The sequence below is a fragment of the Pinus tabuliformis genome, chromosome 8, assembly GCF_031772625.1.
Source record: "Pinus tabuliformis cultivar Carrire ecotype Pingquan chromosome 8, CPIR1, whole genome shotgun sequence".
NCBI classification, from domain to species: Eukaryota; Viridiplantae; Streptophyta; class Pinopsida; order Pinales; family Pinaceae; genus Pinus; species Pinus tabuliformis.
Window position 1 is genome coordinate 1,645,845,885 of NC_142294.1, and position 25,510 is coordinate 1,645,871,394.

Below are 25,510 nucleotides of genomic sequence, written 5' to 3' on the forward strand. Positions count from 1 at the left end.
TTTATTATCAAAAGAAATCTAGCAGAGCTTAGCTCAGTACACCAGATCATGGTTGAGGTTACAGTGAGGAGCTAGAAAGCTTCCTTATATAGAAAATGAGAGGGATAAACCCCTCCAAGTGGAAACTAACGGCCAGTGGCTCAATCCACGTCAAAAAAAAATTGAACCCTTGATAAGCTACCACAAATCTCCAAAAGAAGCTGATTTTCCTTGCTTACTGGGCTAGAGGGATCAAACTTTGACTTCTAGACCACTGGAGGATCTTCAAAAATAGAATTGTCAGTACTTGTGAAAAATAATTAACTGCTTGGTCCAAAAAAATTGATTTGCTGGGAAAATAGTCTTCCTTGGTCCAACGAAATTTTTTACAGCTTCCTCAAGAGGAAAGGCGTTGAGAAAATGAGAGTTGGGTCTTGTAGATCAAGGCCTCTAAGGCCTATATCTACCCCTAAAACCTGAACGACTTCCTTCCTTTGGTTGGATGGCCCCTCCAAAGATGAATATGTGCCCAAAACCTAGTCGTCTAGGCTAGGTGAGGGTTTGAACCCTCAATCTTTGAAATTTTCTTATGATCCTTGAGCCTTGGCAACTTCAAGTTATATAAATAGAGCCATCCACAAGACCTAGAAAAAAATGAAAATAAAACCCCAAAATTATGTACACAAATGAAAAATTAAAATACAAGGGTTAGTATGAAATATTTACAAATTATTCAAAGTATCTACGATAAAATATTAGCTCTATTAAGCAAATAAATCTTTTATAACCCAAGTAGAAATTTGAAAACAAGTAATAGAAATAATTTTATTTCAATGTACTCACCAAATTCCCTGCAAAACAAACTGTTAGATTAAGTCGAGAAGCCAAACAAGATGAAGGTCTCCGCAAAGTCTATGTACTTGGAGGTTGCCTAAGGGTTGAATCACATGAAGATCTCTACACACTTTGAAAGATAAATTGTTAGTTTCATAAGGGGTTTAAATACACATTTCAATCCATCAAGATGCGTCAGCCCCTGTCTGCCTCACGCTGGCTCTACGTCACACCAGATGGGTCTGCGTCAGCCCTAGGATGCCTTGCGTAAGCCCTCTTGCCCTCTGCGTCAGCAATGCTGGCCTCTCTGAGGCTTTGCGTAGCTCCCGGCTTCCTTTGCGTGGCTCTGGCTGGCTCTACATCACACTTCTTGGCTTCTGCGCTGCTAGAAACAGCGTCCATCACCTCAGGACAGTTGCTTTCTGCGGCTATTGCTCCGCTTGGCTGATGTCTCTTAGTCATCCTGTGATCTGCAATCACGCTCCGATACCATGTTGACATTTCTAAATTTACTTAGTTAGAAACTCTTCATGCACTTTTTCTTATTTATTCCTACTTTCTTGTTATTTTTCCTTAACAAGTTATTTACAAAGTAAATACTGAAGATAAACACCAGTGCATGCTCAACATATTACAGATCAGCAACTAAAAGAAACAAGAATAAACACACCACATGACACCATTATTTTTGCCCTAATGTCCTCGGAAAAACCCAATGTGGGAAAACCGGTGCAGCTATCTGATGGTTTTCTTATTAAGCAATATCAGAGTACAATCTGGGTGCCGAAACTGGCCTACCCAACAAAGAATTTTCTTAGTAGTAAAACCTCTTGGTTTCTGACAAATCTACTGGCTGAAACCCCGGATAATCCTTCCAGCAGCTACTTAGCACCAATCTGCCCCAAAAACCTCAGCGTCTGCCCAATCTTAATTGCATTAGCCTCTCCTAGCCCAGCGTTGGCACAGTGTCAGCCTATCTTGGCCTGCGTCAGCTACACTAGCCCCTCTGGTGCTCTGTGTAGCACTTAGCTGCCTCTGTGTGGCCCTGCGTGAGCACTGGTTGCTCCTGCGTCTCTCTCTCTCTCTCTCGTTGCTCTGCTGCTATCTCAAAACTATCTCTGCCTCTCTGTCTCTCTATACTCAATGCCCCTCAGCTGCTCTCCCGATCACTAATTCTATCTCTCTTAGCAAATCCCCCTCTAAAGAATAGAATGACTGATCACTCTAGTGTATTCTCCAAGTGAACCTCAAGCCTCCTCTTTTACTTTTCCTGTTGACATATTAACGAACGAGATTAAGTCCCTAATCAACAGCTAAGATTAGATCTGCCTTGATCCATGTCTTTTGGACCATTATAACACGGATTCATATTAATACACATTAATATTTTATTTTCCCTAAGTTAGACTTAGGGACTCCATTAAAAATATTAATTATTTTAATATCTCCTTATCTGTTTAGAATTTGCCCAAACCCTTTCGTGGCTAGAGCACATCCAATGCTACAACAAATCAACAGGAGCCCCAAAGAGGAGTAGCAGGACTAGCTGATGTGGGTAGAGACAGATGCGGACGAAGCGGCAGAGAGAGCTACAGCACAAGAGTCCCGAGACAGCACGGGGCTAGCAGGTTGCAGCAGTGCAAGAGGCACAGGAGTGTTGCACCAGTGCAAGATGGCACAGAGAGGTGTGCAACGATCCGAGATGCAGGGAGTTGTTGCAGCAGCGCAGAGGTTAGAGAGGGAGCACTTGTGAGCGGCAAAGGGAGCTTCAGCATCAGTGGGTGTCTCTAGCCCAACAGGGAGGTGAGATTGGGAAATCAGTTACTTACTTCTCAGTAACTGAGTTGCAGTGCAGCAGTGGGCAGCACGATGCAACATGATGAGAGGAGGTGCAGATGCAGTGCTGGGAGAAAGGACCAGCAGAAGCACGGATGCAGAGGGAGTTGTCGTACAGAAGCAGCAGTGACAGTTGCAGAAACATGGGCAGCAATATAGGATGCAGCAGTGCAGAGGATGTTGGGCAGGAAGGCCCAGCATCAGCACAGGTACCAATGTTGGATGATCAGAGTAATACTCAGTGAGGAGTATTGCTAGAGCACAGTCCTCGCTAAGAGGGAGTGTTGATTTGGGGTAGCATCGGATGTGCTCTAGCCATGAAATTTGATGGAGAGGTTGGGGCACATGAGATCTCCAATACCTAGAAAGGGTTTGGGCAGATTCTAAACAGTTCAAGAGATATTAAAATAATTAATATTTTTAATGGAGTCCCTAAGTCTAAACTTAGGGAAAATAAAATATTAATGTGTATTAATATGAAACTATGTTAGAATGGTCCAAAAGACATGGATCAAGCCAGATATAATCTTAGCCATTAATTAGGGTCTTAATATCAACCGTTGATATGTCAACAAGAAAAATATAAGAGGAGGCTTGAGGGTCACTTGGAGAGCACACTAGAGTGATCAGTCATTCTATTTTCTAGAGTGGGGTCTGCTAAGAGAGACAAAATTAGTGACCGGGAGTTCCAACTGAGGGGCATTGAATATAGAGAGACAGAGAGGCAGAGATAGTGTCGGGAGAGTAGCGCAATAGCCGGGGAGAGTGACACAGAGCCAGCCAAGGCTCACGCGAGGCAATGCAGAGGCATCCAGGAGTTGGGCAGAGCCTCAGAGAGGCTAGCGTTGTTGACGCAGAGGGCTAGAAGGCTGATGCAGGGCCTCCTAAGGCTGACACAGACCCATCCGGGGTGATGCAGGGCCAGCGCTGGGCAGAGAGGGGCTAATGCAGTCCATAGAGAGGCTGACACTAGGGTTTCTGGGGCAGATTGGTGCTGAGGAGCTGCCGAAAGGATTATCCAGGGTTTCAACAAGGAGATTTGTCAGAAACTGAGAGGTATTATTGCCAAGGAAATTCTTTGTTGGGTAGGCCAGTTTCGGCACTCAAATTGTACTTTGATATTGCTTAATAAGAAAACCCTCAGATAGCTACACCGGTTTTCCCACATTGGGTTTTTCCGGGGACATTGGTCCAAAAACAATGGTGTCATATGGTGTGATTGTTTCTATTTCCTTCAGTTGTTGATCTGTAATATGTTGAGCATGCACTAGTGTTTATTTTCAGTGTTTACATTGCAAATAACTTGTTAAGTAACATAACAAGTAGGTAGGAATAAATCAAATAAAGTGCATGGAGAGTTTCTAACTAAGTAGACTTAGAAACTTCAACAATTCTCCTTTTAATGAAAGCCCAATCTATGATGCTTATAATGAGGAAAGCAATGAGGCCCCCACCTACCCACCTTATGATTATGTATTCAAATCACTTGAGCCTTTAGATTGTGGGGAAGGGAAACCCATTGAATATGATACTTCGCCCTCCCCTTTGCCTTTTCCTCTTGTTCATCACCTTGAGTCTTCATCAAGTAAGTCCCTTGTCCATTTTGATATGACCTCAAGTGACAATGCCCCTTTTCCCCTTTCTAAATATGGTGTCAAGGAAGAACCCTTCATTGAATATACCTTATCCCCTTCAACTCATCCTCAGGGTCGTGATCACTCCGCGACCTCCCCTCCCCAATGTGACTATCACCTTGAGAGACCCATTTGTTGCACTCCTTCTCTCCCTAACCTTTTGTTCCCCTCTCATCACAACCTTGTGGCATCTACAAAGCATGATATTATAGATAATGATTATGATAAGGAGTTCTTGAGAGTGATCATTTACTCCACCATTGTGTACCTATAGGGAAAGCTCGCGACCTCTAGATTGACCTATTTTCCTTCTCCTAGGACTTCCCTTTACCTCAGATGGAGGTCATATTTTCCCGCCTCCCACCCGCTTCATCCGCCATGTGATTATGTCCACATTCAATTTGGAAGATGCTAAGTGAATAATCATATTGACAGGCACACATATATTGATGTGATGATTTGTTGGTTGCACTGGATTTATGATTACACTTAGTATTAGCCTTACTATATGCATGTTAGGATAGGATGCATTACATGCTCATTTTTGCATTAGAATTAACATCATATGGTATTTCTCATGGTAGATAGGTGCATATTTGCATATTTTATTTTTTGTTGGTTTTATGGCCTAATATTTTAGCATGTGCGATCATGAGATGTCGCGAAAGCATGCTGCCCCATGTTTTTCCATCTATTCTATGTGTAGGTGATAGATCTACGGTAACCAAGAGATTGCTAGAGTTCTTGTGACCTCCTATTCGAGTAGCTTCTCCCACTTGTTTGAGAGATCATGTCCCAGTTAGAGCCAAATGTTACCCACCATTTTGTGGGTAATATCCCTAGGAGAAAAATTTTCTCCAAGATGGTCCTCAGCCGGCAGCTAACAACCCCTTGCAGCCACCATCTAGCTCATTGTGCCATCTTCTCTGCCACCTGAGCCAGCCATGTGGTTCCTCGCCCATCTGCCATGATCGTATGTTTGAAGGTGGGCCTCCCGAATCTAAAGGTATGCCTTGTCATTTGGAAATTGAGTATTGTAGTTTTCTTATCATGGACACTTCTGGGCATGGATTAATGGGGGGATTCAACAGAAAGAATGGGCTAGGTCTGTGCTTTTGTCCCCTAGACCCCTCTTAGGAATTAACCTAGGATTGTAGTCAGTGGGATCTCTTTTACTGACCATTTGGTTCCAAGGATGGTATTTCACGAAAAACCCCGATATTGGTTGTTAGGATATTCCGACACATAGGAAATAGTTAAGTATAACTTGGTCTAGTGTAGAGTTAGGTAAAGTGTGTTTCTTTACTATGTACTTTTGTAACTTACAATCCTACGGTCACGATATGTAGTGATCCGACAGTTCATTCTCTCCTCGATATTACCAACACTTGATCCGTGGGTTAACACCCGATTGGTCCATGATCTCTATTTAAAGAGCATGGATGGTCATTTGTAGGGTAACTGTGCATGAGAGAAGCTTATGTAAATTTTCATTTTTTTATTAATAAATTGCCTGAAGCAGCCGCATTGGCTCAGGCCATGGACTGTTTCCCTCTTTGATGGTTTTAACCACGTCAATAATACTAGTGTATTGATCTGTGATATGTTTGTGAGCGGTGTCCTTTGGTGTTTTGTCTGAGGAACTTACCTTGTAAATTCCTACATGGTATCAGAGCTATTTGAGGGTCGGATCTGTTGGTGATCCAAATCTGAAGCTGGTGAAACTGCATCCGACTGTCGTTTTCTAGATCTACTGTTACTGACTGCTTTTGGGCCGAGAGGACTGCTCTATTGTGTTAGGAGCATCTGTTCCAGTGAGGAACCCCTTTCGTTTGACGCGAAAAGGTTTCTGATAGCCCTAGCTACGTCATTTTTAAGATCTGGAGGTATATAGTGTTTATTTGCAGTTTTTAGTTATTTTCTCTCTGTTTATTTCGGTTTATTTAGCTCTTTGTTTTTTTGATTACTGGATCTATACCTTTCATTTCTGCGTATGCTCTTTGCCCCGCGACTCTGTGCGATCTGGGCAAATCAGAAACAGAAAGGAAGGATTTTTCTCATGTGTATGCTCTTTTCTGCCGCACCTTAGTGTGATCTCGAAAAATTAGAAACATTGAGGAAAATATTTAGTTTTTGGCTAAAGCTAACTTCAAGCCGTAAGGTTTGTTTTTTTTGTACGCTCGTTTTCGGTTTTGTGTTTTTTGTTTTGTAGGCAAAAAAGAGATTTCTCAAGTAGGCACGCACCCCAAAGCTTTAGTGACTAAAAAAAAAAAAAAAAAAAACCTTCCTCTTTTCCAAAAATTACTAACCTTTTAATCTAGCTCACTTGGTCCAAAGCTACTTTATGAGAATATAGATCTTGAGTCTAGTCTTTTTTTTTGTTGAGCTAATTAGATTAAGTTTGGAAAGGGGGCAGATTTTTTTTAAATATAACATTATCATTCATTTCCGCACATTCCCGCACTTCGTCGGCATCTTCAACAACTTTTCTTCAAAAAGCCATAACTTCTTCATCCAGAAGCCATTTTTTTAATCAGCCTAATTTTTCGAGATCTTTGCATTGGAACACTTAGTTTCAACATCTATAGCTTCAGTTTCTGTTAAAATGGAAAGTCCATGCCAAGTTATTCTTGACAGCACCAACTACTTCCAATGGTGGTCCTACATTGTGGATTTACTTAGAAGTAAAGGTCTTTACATAATAGCCTCAGGTCAAGAAACCAAACCAAAAGATGAAGATAAGGCAGCCAAATTGGAAAATAGGCAAGATCAAGCATGTGGGTTGATAGGGATGTCTATTTCTCCAGACCTTAGATTCCATATCGCAGAACTTGATACTCCTAATGAAGCAGTCTTTGGAATTAAAAATTAACATAGAGCCCATCAACTCGAAAATGAGTTGCTTACATTGGACCCCAATAATTTTTCTTCCATTGAAGATTTTTTGTCCAAGTTCAAGACCCTTAGACTTCTCTTGGAAGGTGTTAAGGGTAAGAAAGAAAATGGTAACCTTATCTATTCCATTCTTACTAAATTGGAACCAACCTACTCTATGTTTGTTTCCACCTTCCATTCTACAAGAGAAGCCTTCATTTCTCAAGGACAAGACTACAAGTCCCCTTCCTTTGATGCCTTTTGTGATTTTTTAATAAGAGAACAAGAAAAACTCTTACATCTTGGTCTTCTTAATCTTGGAAACTCTTCTAAGAAAGCCTTATCCGCCCAGCAGCAACCAAATTCAAAGAATCCTAAGAAGCCGTATCCTAAAAAGAATGGTCTTAAACCAAACAAGGGTTCTAAGCCATTTCAGTCTCAAAATGATAATGCAAATAAAAACAAAGGGAAGAAGACTGATAGACATTGCCACTTTTGTAATCGAGATGGCCACTTAAAATCCAAATGCTTTAAGACGATGGAAGCCTTTGTTGAAAAACAATCTAGACATCAAATTCTTAAGCTAAGATCTGATAAAGGCGGAGAATATGTTAACAACAAATTCATCAACTTTTGCACTGAGAATGGTATTCAAATGCAACATACTATTCCATATACTCCACAACAAAATGGTGTAGCTGAAAGGAAGAATTGCACCTTAAAGGAAATGGCTAATTGTATGCTTCAATCTAAAGGACTTAGTCTTAATTTTTGGGCAAAAGAAATTAACTGTGCAAATTACATAATAAATCACACTCCTACTAAGGTTTTAAAGAATATCACTCCAGAAGAAACATGGAGCTCAATTAAACCAGATGTAAGTCACTTTCGCGTTTTTGGAAGTGAAGCATGGGCCCATATTCCAGATGAGAAACATAAAGCTTTAGAACCTAAGAGTGAAAAATGTATTTTTGTTGGATATTCTGAAGATGTCAAAGGATATAGACTTATTTCACTTAAGTCCAAAAATGTTATCATTAGAAGAGATGTAAATTTTGCTGAAAATATATCGGCCTATGAGCCTAGTTCGACGGATGTGCCACCTCTCTCTATCCCTTCTACTTCTAAAAATATCTCTTCTTCAGATGATGACAACGAGGATGACAATCCTCCCCCACCTTCTCACGATCCTCCTTCATCTCCTCAGCTTCAAAAATGGGTCCATGCTACTCGGAATGCAGCAGGTGCTCTTGCCGGTGATCCTATAGATCAGCGACGCACACGTTCTCAGTTCGATAGAGCTTCTTCTTTACTAGCTCAAGCTTTAGCTAATTATGATCCTAACACCTTTGCAGAAGCTTTAGGCCATCCAGATTGGGACGCAGCTATGAATGAAGAATATCGTTCATTATTGGCAAATGATACATGGGACCTTGTTCCCCTTCCAAAGGGACGAAAACTTGTTAGATGCAAATGGGTTTATAGAACTAAGTATGGACCAGATGCAAAAGTTGATAAACATAAAGCTCGTCTTGTTGCTAAGGGTTTTTGACAAGTTGAAGGCATTGACTATACAGAAACCTCCTCCCCTGTTGCCAAAATGAACTCTATCCGCCTTGTTCTTTCCCTTGCTGCCTCTTTCAAATGGGAAGTCCATCAGATGGATGTTAAATCTGCCTTCTTGCATGGGGACTTGCATGAAGAAATTTATATGGAACAACCTACTGGCTTTATACAAACAGACTCCAACCTTGTATGTCGGTTTAAGAAATCCCTTTATGGTCTCAAGCAAGCCCCTCGGGCTTGGTATGCCAAAATGGATAGCTTTCTTTTAGAAACTGAATTTTCTAGGTGTTATTCGACAATACTGTCTACACCAAGAAAGTGGGCAAGTCACTTATCATTCTTGTTCTTTATGTTGATGATCTTATCCTTACTGGTAGTGATCCCAACCTTATAAACCATGTGAAGTCCAGCCTTAAAAAGAAGTTTGAAATGACAGACTTAGGACACTTGCATTATTTTCTTGGTCTTCAAGTCTTGCAATCCAAGGAAGGTATTTCCCTTTCCCAATCCAAGTATGCATGTGATCTTCTACGCCATTTTCACATGGAAGACTATAAGCCAGCCCCTTCTCCCTTTCAGTCTGGAGCCAAACTTTCAGTCACTTGTACTTCCCCTAAAGTTGATGCTACCTTATACCGTCAACTTGTAGGAAAACTTTTGTATCTGACCCATACTCGTCCTGACCTTTCCTTTGTTGTTGGCCTTATTGCTCGGTTTATGCAAAACCCACATGAAAGTCATTGGAAAGTAGCTAAAAGAATACTTCGTTATGTTCGAGGTACAGTTCAGTTTGGGATTCATTACAGTGCAGAAGCATCTCCTTTATTGGTTGGTTTCACTGATTCTGATTCGGCTGGTGACCCTGATGATCAGAAGTCTACTGCAGTTTATGTGTTCACTCTTGGTTCAAGACCTATTACATGGGCTTGCAAGAAACAAAGTGCCATTTCTCTTTCTTCAGCAGAAGCAAAGTATCGTGGTGTCGTAGAAGCTAGTAAGGAAGCCCTATGGCTTTGTCAGATCCTGTCAAAGTTTGGCTTTCAGCAGTAGCATCCGACTACACTTTGGTGTCATAATCAAAGTGCCATTCAATTATGCAAAGATCCAGTCCAACATCAGCGCAGCAAACACATTGAATTGCGCATGCACTTCATCAGAAAGCTCATTCACGACCATGTTATTGAAGTGCAATATTGTTCAATAGATGATCAAGTTGCAGACATTTTTACAAAGGCTCTCACAGAGGCAAAGTTTACTAAACTTCGATTTATGGTTGGAGTTCAGGAAGTTGTCACTAAGCGGGGATAGGCTCTAATGCCTCCTTCCTTCTCCTATTGTGTCATATTTGTACATCCTCCAATCCTAGCCCAAGATGTTTTTAAGGGGGGATGTTAGGATATTCCGACACATAGGAAATAGTTAAGTATAACTTGGTCTAGTGTAGAGTTAGGTAAAGTGTGTTTCTTTACTATGTACTTTTGTAACTTACAATCCGATGGTCATGATATGTAGTGATCGGATGGTTCATTCTCTCCTCGATATTACCGACACTTGATTCGTTGCTTAACACCCGATTGGTCCATGATCTCTATTTAAAGAGCATGGAGGGTCATTTGTAGGGTAACCATTCATGAGAGAAGCTTATGTAAATTTTCATTTTTTTTATTAATAAATTTCCTGAAGTGGCCGCATTGGCTCAGGCCGTGGACTGTTTCCCTCTTTGAGGGTTTTAACCACGTCAACAATACTGGTGTACTGATCTGTGATCTGTTTGTGAGCGGTGTCCTTTGGTGTTCTGTCTAAGGAACTTACCCTGTAAATTCTTACATTGGTTGTATGGTCCCGCTCCCTTATCCGCTTATATCACCCTCTTTCCATCCATTATTACCCCATTCATCATTTTTACCGCCTAGGTTCACATTCCTCTGTTGGATCCACATAGGGTTAGCTTGCCCCTTGCCCACACCTTGGGTTATGGCCTGGAATGAAGCCCGGAGGTTGATGTAGCTAAAAAAAAGGATAAAAGCATATATGGCCACATTCAACAGGAAAATGTATCACAAAATGCAAAATATGGTCGGGACAAATACATTTAGCACATAGGAAAAAGCCAATACATGAGCTCTACCCCATCATTATGGCCATCACCCTAATTCCTACAGATTCTATGAGCCTTCTTCATCACATAGAAACCCATGATTGTCCCAAGCCCTGGTGGGCAATGAACCGCCCCACCTTAAAAAGGGAGATTTCACTGCTATCTCTTACACATCATGCTCTAACCCCTTGAGGCCCGAACAGTCAATCAAAGAAAATCATAAAAAGGAAAAAGGCATAAATGAAGGGTGGAAAAATCAAGGTTGGGGCACCTCATGTACCACGATTGCTCACTCCTATACATTATAAACCCAAGTGTGGGCTTCCCTCTTATTAGCTACCCTTGCAGCCGAACATGTGACCCAGAGCTGCCCCTTCTCATCCCCAACTTCATTCACCATCTTTGTCACATCCCACCACCTTTTGAAGGATGTGCCTTGAATATTATCCCCTTTAGAAGTAGAAACCACCTAATAAGTTACTTGGTTAACCCCATTTGGAGTTTAGGAGACATTGGCACATCTGGAAGCCCATTATGAAGTCCCCACTTGTGGTCCACGATTAAGTAAGCTCATTTACTTGATTTCTCTAATCACTTGTTGTATTGGAAGACTAGGGGACACAATAGATCTTATGCAGGATTGCAGATGGTTTCCATTTGGGGTTTGGTCTCCCTATACGGGGTCCTAATCCTCCAGAGGGCTACATTTGCACATGTAAGGTGAGCGTTGAGAACCATGGGCCTCCACAATAGAAAATTTCACTCCATGGATCCCCACAGCCATTCAGAGATTGCTCATGGTTTACTTATTGGACTAGGAGGATGCACCTGATCCATCATGCCCAGCTGGCCCCAGATCTAAGCCATACAATTGGTAGATGATCCAGGACTTGCACGATGATGTGTCATCACCTACACCATCATCCTAGCCCTTACAGGCGATCTACAGGCATCTTTGATTTGTTTGGAGACCCATGAGGACACTTGTGTGCCCCCACATGTCATTTGGAGCACCATAAGTTATTACAAGGGGCCAACCCCTTGTCCACTGCTTTTGAGGGTCCTATTCTTCATTGTGGCACCCATGGACCTCATTAGGCCTCTTAGAGGGCCCTACGACATGCATAGATTATTATTTGACCTCTTGAGAGGCATACTTTTTCATTTATGAGCTAGTTTGGTGGGCATGACACCAAAAGTTGAATTATTAGAACATTATTTTATTTTTGGGGCTTATGTAGACCAAGGAGGCTAATTCCAACTCCTAATTTGTGTATAAATACAACTGAGATGAGATCATTTGCTCATCATCACTTTTGTTTGGATCTCTTATCTCTCTTGAGATTTTCGCACTTTTTCTAGAGGATGAATTGGAGCTTTATGGATGGGTTTTGATGTGTGGATATTGGTCTATCTTCTCTTGTAGCTTCTTTATTGGCAATTGTGAATGGCTGGATATACTCTATTATGTGTAAGTACGTACCTTTTGATGTTATTCTTGTTCACTTTTGTCATATATGTTGGACTGAGATTTTTCGTTGTTCTAGGACTAATTGTTGCATGCATTTATTACTTAAAACTGTGGAATTTGTCTCTATTATAGCATCTCTCAATGTATGTCCCATGTAATAGGAGTGAAATCTCCTAGGGGTAATTCTATTAACAAATTCAACCTTAACAAGCCATTCCTCTTGCACATCGAAGTATAAAAGCTGCAAGGTTGCTTCTTCTTGACCTAGAAGGCAAACGAAGTCATCTTGAGGCCTCCTTGACTGGGAACCAAGAAATCCTACTCATACTCAACATAGACTCCATTCTCCCAAAGATTAAGGCACTAATCTACCAAGGGTGGTCACTAAAACTCATATTCTCTCACATCCTTCCAGGACTAGCCACATTGGGGTACCTAGGGCATCAATTTCCCGACAAGCTAGCCATCAAAAGAATTCAATCTCCTAGGGTCTCTTCCATTGGCCTTTCCTCTAGCTCTCCTCCAATTTTGAAGACATTCTGACGGTGGAGTTGGGAGAAAAGACAAGCCCTAGCTCCAGGATCAAAACTTGCCTTGCCATCCCCAAGGCTAGTACCTCATAGGGTCAAAACAACACCTTTGAGTGAAAATACTTTCTTTGATCCTTTCCCCACCTTGTCTAGGGTAAGAATATCATTGGTTGCCACATACTTTCCTCATACCCTAGACTGGGTCCACTTGGCCCCGTGTGGTCCCGCTCCTTTAAAAGATCATTCTTCAAGAACCATCCGAGATACTAATTCTAACAAGGATTTTAGGGATTGTGGAGCTCTTTCAAAAGTCTTGTCCCATAAACCTAAACCCTCAAAATCCTCTATTCCTTTCCCTAGAAATACATAGTACCTTGCTTAGAAAGAAAACAAGCTCCATCCTTCAAACTTTTCTGGGAAAGGGTTTGTTTGGGTCACTCATATCCATTGACTTATCGTTCATTAGTGACTCCATACATATCAGGCCTCCTCCCATCCGTGAAATTCTGTAAATAGAAGGGAGCCTTAGTTGAGGTGACAGTGGGCTAAGTCTTCATTTGTTTCCCTTAGCCTAGCATTTGCCCTTTAGGGATCCCCCTTAGGTCCCCTACTAGTTTGAGCAGTAGCAGGGTTCATCTTTTGGATATTGGTTTGTGAATTGTTGAACAAGTCAAGGATTTGACTTTGGCTCTTCCTTGTTGAATTGGAACACTGTAATCTTTTGGCTGAACATTTGATGACAATCTAATAAAAGAAGAATTTGAAAGGGTTTTCCCCCCTATGGAGTTCCCCCCCTTATGGGGTTTTCCCTGGTCTTTGACCAAATCTTGTGTCTCTTGTTATTTCTCTTGGCTGTCTTCTATTGTGCATTGGATTTACTGTTCTGTCAACAGTTGCTATTAATCATTGGAAGATTGTATTTTGTTAAAAATAAAAAGTGATTGCTAATTGAAGAAGAATTGAATTGAGTGATTGTATTAAACATAGAACAATGGAAAATTAACAAACCTCTAATTTTCCCACCACTCATTCATCTTATTAAAGTTGAATCTGCAAATTAACATGAAGACCAGAATAGAATACTATTTATATAATATTACTAAACCAAAAATACCAAAATTATTGTAATAGCACATTATAGTGGTAGCTAGAAAAATTAAACCGTTAAATATACATAATGTTAAAATTTTATATCGAGTAGAACCAGCATTTCTATTTATCTACATGATGTTAACAAAGAACATAATATATACAATCTATATTGGGTAATGAAGTCATGAGTCTGAATTACAGCTATATCTCTATGTATCCACTATCCAGTTGATCGCAATCATGAACAAGGAAGTAAAATATTTTCTAATGCATCCAAAGCAAAATATAAACTGAAACATACAAGCTCGGACTTCATCAGAAAAATTTGCACTGCTTGCAATGATTATTGGTGGAGTGATGATGCCTCCAACCTGCCCAGTATAAATAACAAACTGCTAATTAACTTTATATGAAATGTACATGCAATAACTTGTATGGTACTGTTCCTATCAACTAAGCAGCAGTATTAAAATGTATATTTTAATGTTCATTTGGAGTAAAAATCATATTTCTGTATAATAAACAACCCTAAAGGTTTGACCTTAAAATAAAATTGTATTTAAAACGTATGTTACTACCTTTAGTAAGGAACTTAATATGCAGTGATATACATTCTATTAAGAGATATAGAAGTTTGCTATACATGAGGAACTTTCACACAGTTGTTTGCATTTGATTACCCATTAAACTAATAATACCATTTAGAGTTTGGGATCTTACAACAGGTAATAACAAAAACCTAAAGCAATAGCCATGGACAAATAAGGCAATGGCTCTGGAAAGGATATACTTCTAGAGTAGATGAACTCACATAAAGCATTTTTAAGGTTTGTTCATGATGCCAGCATTGAAAACTCATCACTTATCCAAGGTTCCTAATGTCATTATTATCATTATGTACTTATTGATGACAACATGAGAGACGAATAGGGATTATAACCATAGATGAAATAATGTCTAAATGATCAAATTAATCCCAATGCAATCAACTGAATGATTATTTCAAAATAATCATGATTATTTTTTTAACACTATAGGCATGCCAAGATTGGTTGTTAGATCCCTATAATACTAGTGTAGCCCCATTTTAGGGCTCTATAATACTAGTAACAAGTCTAGCCCCTATATTGTTTTTGTTGTGCCCCATAGAAGCCCACTATTGTTATTGTTGTGCCCTTACATTATTATTGTTATGTAGGCCCTAATTATAGTTTTACCCTTTAGACTCCTATATATACCAAGGAGGTTTTGTCATTTGAATCATCAAAGAATTGTTCATTTATGTGATGTAAAAGGAGGTTTCCCCCTCGAAGTGGCTTATTATCAAGGCATTGATATATCTCTTCTTATGTTTTTGTGTTATTTTGATATGGGTACATAACATTTGGTATTAGAGCTTACGAGTATCGGGATTGTCTTCCTCAAAACAAGTCATCTTGAAAATTTTGCTATAACTTCGTTTTGGTTTGTGCTAGGGGTATGAAAATTTTACAGGTCGAAGTAATTCAAGTTCAAGTTTTTGCAAAACATTCGTTGTGGTTTGGATGTTATGATCAGTGCAAGTTAGGGTTTCTTACAACCCCAAAATTCAATCTTAAACATGGATCCTAGGGAAAATCAGCATAACTTTCTCTGCGAGAATCCAATTTGAATTCCGTAAAAGGTTGCTGAACATCCACGAAATGTAGTCTTTCTAATACCAGATTCAGGGCCAAATGTTGAAACCGTGTACGTGGAAGCCTATACAAGTTTTCCATACAAGTAGAATATATTTTCTCGGAAGCCTGTATGTGGAAGCCTGTACAACTAGAATATATTTCTTTTCTATATGGTTTTATTATTTGATGAAAACATGAGCGATAAAAGTACGCCCATGACACATGCTTCAAACATTGTTTGTGATGTGTAGGATACAGGTCTTTGGTCCCAGAGGATGTGACATTCCCACTTAGCAATATTACTAAGGGAAATATCAATCTTGCCCAATTTTGTCTTATTTCATGTTTGCACTTAAGAGATCCGGGTTCAGAGGTCCCACATGAATTTTCGGATTAAGTGGGGGCCCAAACATTAGGAAGGAAGGGAAATATTGCGGCTTTAGTGGAGCGTGGGGACCGCCCCATGGAGAATTACGGCCCACATGTGGAAGATGCTCTCATTGGAGCGAAGTTGGTGGGGAAAGTCGAGCTAGGCCCACATGGGCATCTTGGAGACTCTTTGATAATAAGAGCAAGAGGCGCTCATTTTGGTCATTCAATCATCTATTCAAAAATTGCGTCTTTGACATAGCACGCTTGAGCGGTAGCCAGGTCTGCAGTGAAGGGAGTTAGGGGCTGAAACTTGAGGTGGAGTCCGAGGAAGTGTTGTGGAGGCTTTTCCAGCATTTTGGCCGAGCAACAAACACAACATTTGCTACAAATTACATCTTCTACTTGTGGAGGAGGGCCAAGCATTTGGGGTCAATTTTGGAGCATCAAAACTAGGAAAAACCCTTTCTGGGTTTTTCTAGGCTTATTGAGGAGAGGCCAAGATTAATTTGGCCAAATTTTCTGGGCAGATTCAGGGGGTCAAACAGGGGCCCCAACTCAGCCAGCAGCTAGAGGAGCTAGGGGAAAATTGGACCGAAATTCCAAGGTCAACATTTGGCCAATTCCTTCGTGGGTTTTTGTGGAATATTGGTGGAGAGCCCAAGGTTGATTTCCCAGAATTTTCTGAGTACCCAAGGAGGCCCTAGCAACAGTTCTTTGCAGTCAGCAACATATTTTCTAGGTAGTTTCAGCGCAGAGCCAGGACAGAGCTGCAGTAGATTTGAGATGGATTTCTTATTGTTCATTTGGGCTTAGCTAGCTTGCCTTGAGCGAACCCAGGTGCACTCTTTCCAGCACCACATTGTTGTTGAATTTTGTAGCATCGGATGTGTTCTAGCCACGAAATTTGGTGGAGAGGCTAGAATACACGTATTCTCCAAAACCCGGAAATTGTTTCTAGAAATTCCACCTAGAGATGACTTAAATAAAACAATTAATATTTTTTTAATGGTGCCTAAGTCTAAACTTAGGAAAACTGATTAATCAAAGGGTATTAATTAAGTCATGGTGAGAATCTTCTAGAAGAAGACATGGATCGAGTTCTAGTTAATCTTAGCCATCGATTATGTTTTAATCTTAGTCGTTGAAGCCTCAACAAGAGATTATAAGAAGAAATTCAATGGGGATCGGAGAACACACTTGAGCCACCAGCAATTCGATTTCACTGGCAGATCGAACTCTAACGTAGTGGCACTGAGTTGCCGAGAGAGAGCTAGTGAGCTCGAAGCAATGAGACAACATACTCCACAAAGAGGCTGACGCAATGCAGAGAGGCAACGCAATGCTTCAGAGGTAGATTCATATTTTGCTAAGGAGAAGTCAAGATTCAGTGGCAGGAGCTGGAACGGAAACCCGAAGGCTAGAAGATCGAGTTTCCAGAGCAGCGTTGATCAGTAGAGTGAGAGAGATGTTGGTCCAAGCAAGGCTGACGCAGATCTGCATAGTGTGACGCAGAGATAGCAAGAAGTAGCTCTTGAACTAAGGTCAATGTCGAATCACCAGTGGTAGTGAGATTTTTCTCACTAGACTTCTGTCGGTCATTTTCTCTGTATGGAAAGCTAGATTTGAGCTTCCATAGATTCGTACTCAGATTTACTACTGCATAATATTAAAACCCTCAGTTGCTGCACTGATTTTCCCAAGTTGGGTTTTTCAGGGGACATTAGTCCAAAAATAATAGTGTTTATTGTGTGTGCACATCTATTCTTCCATTGTTTTTAATTCTTCTGCAATATCGTATTTGTGAAGGCTGCAGTGTATATGTTTTGATATTTGCAATAGGAAACTGCAAGTAATTTGTTTGATTAGTTTAACAAATAAAAGAAACACTATCATTTGTTGCAGTAGGATTCGGGGTCACCGAATATTCACAACTGTACCCTCTTATTTCTCAATAAAATGGCTCAAATCAACACAGTTCATGGAGATTTCTAGTTGTTAAATGTGTTGTAAGTTTTTATATGTGTCTCTGCTATGTTTGCTTTGTGTAACATTGTATATTTCCATTAGGAATATTACAGAGGATTGTTGGTGTTTTCATGACTTCCCCGTTCGAGTACATTGATCGTGCACTCTACAGAGAGATCGTGTCCCAGTTGGAGCCAGATGCTACCCACCAAAAGTGGGTGACCCCATAGGAGAAATTTTCTCCTAGTTATCTTTGTAGTCAGTAGCTAGCAGCCCCTGACAACCACCAGTGTAGCCAATACATTGTGCCATTTGCTCTCCGCTCCTTACATCAGTCATATGTTCCCTCACCCATCTGTCGAGAGCATATGTTAGAAGGTGGGAAATCCAACCCAAAAGATATGCTTTTCATTGTGCAATCAGGTGCTTATGCTTGTTGCTCTTGGCCATCTTGGGCATCGATTACTAGGTGACTTGGAAGAAGGAAGGGCTTTGACCATAATTTTGTTCCCTCACCTTAAATGGTGGGTTAATCCTCAATCCTAATGTCATGGGATCTCCCCTATTGGCCTATGGTTTGAGGAAAGGCACTATTTTGGAAACTTCGATTTTGGTCGTGTGGTCCTATTTTTCCATTCCACATTTTTGACTCGCCTCTGCACATTACAAGCCCTATTCCATCATTTTCCTTCTCTGGGTCCACATGACCACTAGGTCCATAAGGAAATGGCACACCCCCTCCCCTTGTCCACGTATCTGGATCAGGCCTATAAATGTTATCTTGGAGGGTGATGCAGCGAAAACAACATTAAAAGCATATCATGGCCACAAGCAAGAAACAAAAGAAAAGAATATTATAAAATGCAAAATATGGTCAAGACAATTAATATAGCACATGGGCAAAATCCAAACATGAGCTCTACCCTTTTTATCATGGCCATCACCCTAGTTCCTAGGGCCCCATGAGTGCCCCCAAATCATTAAGGAACATGTTGTACCTGTTTTCCGTAGGCAGTCCTTGGCTACAAAAACTATGCCAAGAAACCAACCCAACCAGCCTATAGGTTCAAGTTGGTCGTTGAACCATAGGGGGCTCCCTCAGTGGTTATGAGGCTTTGATTAACGTTGTTCACCTGTCACTGAACAGCATCCTTTGAAGCACAATGTCCAGATTTATGGTTTTAATTGGGGGTGGTTGGCAATCAATGACAATCCCTATCCATGATTTAACGCTGCAGCCATTTTCGCAGCCTGCTCCTTTTCTTTAATCATCTTTTCCATCTCTGTCTCCATTTGCTTCAACTGTGCACTCTACTCCATGATGAGCTTCATCATGTATGCCTTTTGTGTCTCTGTTTCTTCAATATCCTTGGCCAAAGGATCTTCTATAGCTAGTAATTTCAACTACTTCCTTAATGTTGTTATGTTTAAATTCTTTTTCTTTACAAGCTCTTCTGCAACATTGATGTTTGCAGGGCCATAACCCAATTTAATCACCAAGTCATCTAGAGTTTTGATCCCGGTGTCTTTGGCAAGTGCAGAGACCTTCTCCATCTTCATTTGGGATTGAACATTGGCTAATGTAACCGACAATTTAGAAAAACTCATAGCAGTGTTAGTGACAGTGGAGAAAATCATTCCCCCGGGCTGCTTGTGCATCTCCATTTGGTCAAAGGGATGTATGTCTTTTACATCAAACTCAAGTGTTGTATTCTTGTAGTCTAATGTTGCCTTGGGCTGGGGAAGCAATGCCTAGAGGAATGCCATTTGCATTCTACCTTTCTCTAAATCAAAGGCTGACAATAGCCTGCTTTGAGAACTGAAAGTCTGCTTCTAGAACTGCTTATAGGTGTTAATCTTCAAGGCCTCATTCCTTACTTTTATTTCCTTAAAAATGTCCATTATACTTTTCTCTGTCTCCCCTGTAGTAGATGTGCTGGTCTACATTTGCTACTGATCTTGTGAAGTCGTGGAGGTAGTGGGAGATAGTGTGGTCTGATCACCCACTAATGAGGAAACAAGTGGCTCATTAGTGGTGATAATGTTCTCCTACTCTGAATCCTTGCTGAGGCTTAGTTTAGAACTAAGCTTGGCCTTCTTCCTATACATACTTTTGAATCCTTCACTGAAAATTTCAGTTCCTGAAGGGGACTCTTCTTCTCTGCTTCTCTTAGCTGCTTTCTCCTTCATAGTAGGAGTCTGTACTATAGAGGATGATACCAGCTGTTCTTTTGCCTCTTGTAGGGTATTCTCAACCCATTGTAGCTGGCTTTTGTACTTCTTTATCTTTGGTTTGCCTGTGTGAAAATAAGCAGTAGATTTGATTTCTATTCTTAATTTAGAAATGATACCTAATGGATCATATGACCAGGTGAAGCTTAGGTTGAACTACATTTCTTTTAGTAGCTTATCTGCTTCTTCCCACTGCTGCACTGTTATTGCAAATGAAAAGCCCAATCTGTGTTTTAATTTTGAACTGGGACTTCTTCTTGGCAACTACAAAGTGGATCTCATCCATATTGAGCATTTGCCTTATGTACTCTAGAGCAAAAGTCCCCATTGGGAGGAATTTAGGCAACTTGTAAGGTGCAAGCTCACACCCAAATATTCTCAATTTTGTATAGTTTTGATAGAGCTACCAATCCCCTGTCTGAACTTGGTCTGATAGCTGCAACACCTTTCTACTTTCCTCACTGATCCTCGGTTCTATTCTGTTGCTTAAGAGACTAATTGCTGGCTGCACAAACATCTCTAAGAACTATTTGTATGTGTATTCCTTTTGTTCCTTCATCACCAGAGTAGTCCAAAAGATGATTGACTGTCGGTTCCCTTCTGCATCCAGCTTTTGTAAGGCAAGCTGAATGTTGTCTCCTTGAAAATACAAGAACGTATAGACTAACACAGAGGCATACTTGAACATCTCCTCAATCTGAAATTTGATAAACTGCTCATGAATTGAATCTACAAGAAATTGGCTAAAGTTAAAGATGATGGAAGGCTTAGAATCAGCAGAGAAAATGGAGAGAAATCCTATGATGGCATCATCTACCCACTAATCTTAGTAGTAGCCAAGGAGGTAAGAGATGACTGTGATAATCTGCTTGGCTCTCTCAAGGAAAATAGAGGAGGGATAGGGAGGATTTTTCTTTGGCAATGAGGCATCTTCTGTCAAGAAAAGTTCAAGGGTTTTAGCCCTCTTGGCAAAGTCCAATTTCTGGTATAATTCAACAAGTGCTTCATAAGAAAAGGGGGTGGCATTCTCTACTGTGGGGGCTTGCATCATCTGGTCTATGGCTTGAGGAGTGATAGTGAACAGGATTTCTCTAGTGGGGGCAATGATGGCTCTTTGGCTTGGCAGATAATAGGCATGACACTTCCTAACAAATTCTGGGGTGCTGTGGGTACAGGGAAAAACATAGTGGGGTAAATTGGATTCCCACAACTGAATGTCATCGGATTTGTCTATGTATTTGTCCTCGAGCCAACAATACATCTCAAAAAGGTCAAATTCGCAGAGAGTTTCATGGATTTTATGGTCTCTGTCAGCCAAAGGGATGTGGTGAAAATCAATGGGAGGATAGATCAGAGGATTGACAGGTTCTTCTGGTCCCTTGTCCTTTGGAGGCATCTTCGAATAAGGCTAAGGACAGTAGTGAAAACTGGATTGGAGGCTTCAATACACAGAGAGGAGTCAGGATTTGGGGGCAAGAATAGACGTAATAGGCTGAAAACATGTGAGCGAACAGTGTCACTGGCAGGTGAAAATGTCGGAGTTTAGTCTAGCAAACCTGTAACAGAGCAATAACAGTGGCAGTGTATGAATTTAGTAACTAGTTAATGAGTGAAAGGGAGGTTTATATAACAGTCTGGTTTTTCCATTGAAGGTGGCGCGGGTCCGTTAGATTAACGGCTAAACCAATTGATTGCTTAATGGCTTAATTTTGGAGGGAGCGGATGTAATTGGTGGAGTTAATGGGCAAATGATGTGGTGAGAGCGCAACAGGTAGAAGAGTGGTATCGAGAGTCGGAGAAACTACTTTTCGGGGGGGAAGCGGTTAATGGTTTCGCCCGAGGGGGGTCTGAAAAGTTGTGGTATTGACATGTAAGTGCGGGCGCGGTTTCTAATACCGCCCATTCCCCCCGACGATAAAGTTCGGATGGTGAGGGGGGGCGAAATACAGCGTGGACCATCAGATCTTAGGAGATGGGCGGAGATGGAGTGAGAGGTGGCAGAGAGTTAACGTGACGTGACAGGGCACCCGGTGGGGCCAGCGGGAATTAATTTACTGCATAGTGGGGAATATTTGCAATGTATGGGGAGGTAATAAAACTTAGGAATAAGTGGGTGGAGGAAAATATGAGCGGAGGGGTGATTTTGGGGTTTAAAACTTAGGAATAGGGGATTAATACACCAAAATTAATTGATATAAAACCTTAGAGCAAAACTTTAATCCTTTGCCCTTTCCTTCTGCATATGAAGATAACATTTGACATTTCCCAATGTGGCGCATTTTGACTAGCAGCCTGTGTATTTATAGAAATACGAAATGAAGCCATTCTTTTCTTTTTTGCTTCCCTAATATTTTATTTTTCTTTGCCTTATTTGTTTAGGGCAGCTAACACCTATCATTTTGTATTTTTTTTATTCATTTTCATTTTTGATTGATGGAGAAGGAAGGGGAGAGCTATGTGCTTGCTACCAAGGAGGATTTGAGTGTTGAATAACCATTATCGCCACCAACAATGAAGATTTTGTTGATCTAAGATTGAAGAATAGTGAGACAATTTCATTTCTTCCATTAACAGGGATGTTCGAATAAACCCCTGTGTTAATGAATTTTTTGATAGTTTTAGGATTATTCTTGCTTGCCTATTTGCCTGCAAACATTTTGCTTGTTTTTTTTTCCATTTGCTATGATTTTCATGCCCATGAGCAAATGCAAGGGTTTTCTCCATATTTGGACAGCAAACTCCATTTTTTTTTTAACTTTCAAATGCACCCTCTTATTGTCATTTATGGTTTTTCATTGAATTCACATTGCAAATAATGTAGCAAAAAAATTATTTTGTAAAATGAGGTGGTTATTACCTTTTAATTCCAATTTTTTTTTTGGGTGCCCTAGGTTTGAGTTAGCTCACTACAAAATTCAAATATGCCAAAAGCCTTGGACCCATTTTGGGAGTATGGGGAGCCTGATGGTGGGACAAATCGGGCATATCTTACATGCAAATTGTGTGGGACCAGGATGACAGGAGGGGTTACACGATTGAAATACCATATGGCTAGACTCACTGGACATGATGTTGGGATTTGTACAGTTTCTAGTCCGAAGCTTATACAAAAAGCTCTTGAGGCAATTGATGAAAAAGACAAAAAGAAGGAAGAGACAGAAAGAAACAAGGTTGAACATGCAGGTAGATCTTTCGAAATATCTTCTTCTGATTTTGATGCTGAGGGTAGTGGGAGGGGCTCCACAACATCACCTGCTACTGCTAGTGCGAGGTCATCAATTTTTGTTCCATGAACAGGACATGGATCACAACCTGGCATAAAATCACTTGTTAAAAAAAAGGAGAAGCAAGAAGCGAATAGAGTCATGGGGAGGTGTCTTTTCTGGAGCGACTTAGCTCTCAACATCACCAAAACCAATCCATTTTGGTAGCCAATGTGTGATGCTATTGTTGTTGTGGGCCCAGGGTACAAAAGTGCTACATATGAGGAGTTGCGGGGGTCAATTCTTCAAGCAGAAAAGCAGGACATCAACTATAAATTGGCAGAGTTGAAAAAAAACATGGGAAGTTACTAGATGCACAGTGATGTCTGATGGTTGGACAGATAGGAAGGGTAGGGCCCTTCTAAATTTCTTGGTACATTTTCCTAAAGGTACCATGTTTATTAAATCAGTGGATGCATCAGAACATATCAAAGATGCAACTACGATATGTGAGTTGTTAGATGGGTTCATTCGGGAGATTGGTGTGCAGAATGTGGTGCAAGTCATAACAAACAATGCAGCTAATTATGTGTCTGCCGGCAAGATGCTTATGGAGAGGCATCGCACATTGTTCTGGACTCCGTGTGCAACACATTGTCTCGATTTGCTGCTTAAGGATATGGGGAAACTCTCCTTCATCAAGGAGGCGGTTGATATGGCTAGGAGCGTCCCCAAGTTTATTTATAACCATGATTTTGTTCTTAGCCTCATGAGGAAGTTCATTAGAAACAAGGAGTTGCGGCGTCCTTCGATCACACGTTTTGCCACAAACTTTATTACTCTTCAGTCTTTGCTTCGATGTCAGTTCGAGTTGAAGCAAATGTTTGTTTCTGATGACTGGCGTAATTGTAGATACAGTAGGAGACAGAACGGGAAATCCATTGCAAAAATGGTGTACTCTAAGATGTTTTGGCGTGGAGTAGAAGAAGCATGCTCAGTTAGTGAACCTATAGTAAAGGTTCTCAGATTGGTAGATGGGGAGAAGCCTGCAATGGCTTATTTGTATGAGGCCATGGATAGGGCCAAGGAGGCCATTCGTTCTTATTATGCAAACAAGAGTTCTGCTAGCCTTGATAGGCATATGATGTTATGGGATGTGATTGATAGTCGGTGGACAGGGATGCTTCATCGACCCATTCATGCAGCAACACTCTTCCTCAACACCGCATTTTCATACAAATGCGGCTTTGATTTTGATGGCGAGGTGATGGAAGGGCTCCATTCCTATATTCATACGATGGTACCTGATCCTGAGCTTCGTAGCAAAATCAATCGCGAGATACAGTTTTATCGGGATTGTGTTGGCCTATTTGGCTTTGATGATGCTATAGGGAAAGGACCCTCTTCATGCCATGTAAGTGACAAGTCATCACTCATTAGAAATTAAAATTTTCAATTTAAAATTTCCTTACTTATAATTCTATTTTTTTAAATTCAATTATGTAACTTTTATTTAAAAGTTTAATTATGTTTTAAGTTTTTGAATTTTTTATTTCTTTATTTTGTTGTAGATATTTGGTGGCGAAGCTATGGTGCAAGGGCACAAAATTTGCAAAAATTGGCCATAAGAATCTTGAGTCAAACATGTAGCTCTTCAAGATGTGAGCGCAATTGGAGTGTATTTGAGAAAATACACGCAAAAAAGCGCAACAGGTATAACTTTGAGCTCCAGCTTTCAGTTGAGCAATTACACTTATTGTAATTTAGTTTATGACCTTCAAATGTCAAGAGTCAAGAGTCAAGACTCATTAGTTTTTTGACACTCTTACAGGTTGGAGTTCGCACGCCTCAATGATTTAGTGTATGTGCATTACAACATCCAACTTCGAGTGAGGCAAATATAAGCACCAATGGATCTAGATGCCATTTCCTTAGACAATATTGATGTATTGTCTCAGTGGAGGGTGGAGTCTGAGCCCATATTGGAGGAGTCACCTCCAGTGTTGCAGGAACCGTCCCCCCCCCCAAGGATCCAAAGGCAGATCTGCGTCCCGTATGGATCCGCCACCGATCCTTCGGCGAAATTGCGGATCGAAAAATCAGATCCGCAGATCGTCTTTTTTTGGCGATTCCTGCAAAAATGGATTCGTGGGGCCCCAATTTGCG

At 40.7% G+C, this 25,510-nt stretch overlaps 1 protein-coding gene across 3 annotated transcripts in view; it reads right to left on the minus strand.

Moving 5' to 3' along the window:
- The window catches only part of LOC149242479 (uric acid-xanthine permease-like), a 466,625-nt gene that overhangs the window by 408,840 nt on the left and 32,275 nt on the right, over positions 1-25,510 (minus strand). For all 3 annotated transcript variants that reach the window (XM_089374250.1, XM_089374251.1, XM_089374249.1), the window contains exon 2: positions 14,216-14,285. In XM_089374250.1, coding sequence (XP_089230376.1) covers positions 14,216-14,285 — 70 coding nt within the window. The remainder of the gene's footprint in view (positions 1-14,215; positions 14,286-25,510) is intronic.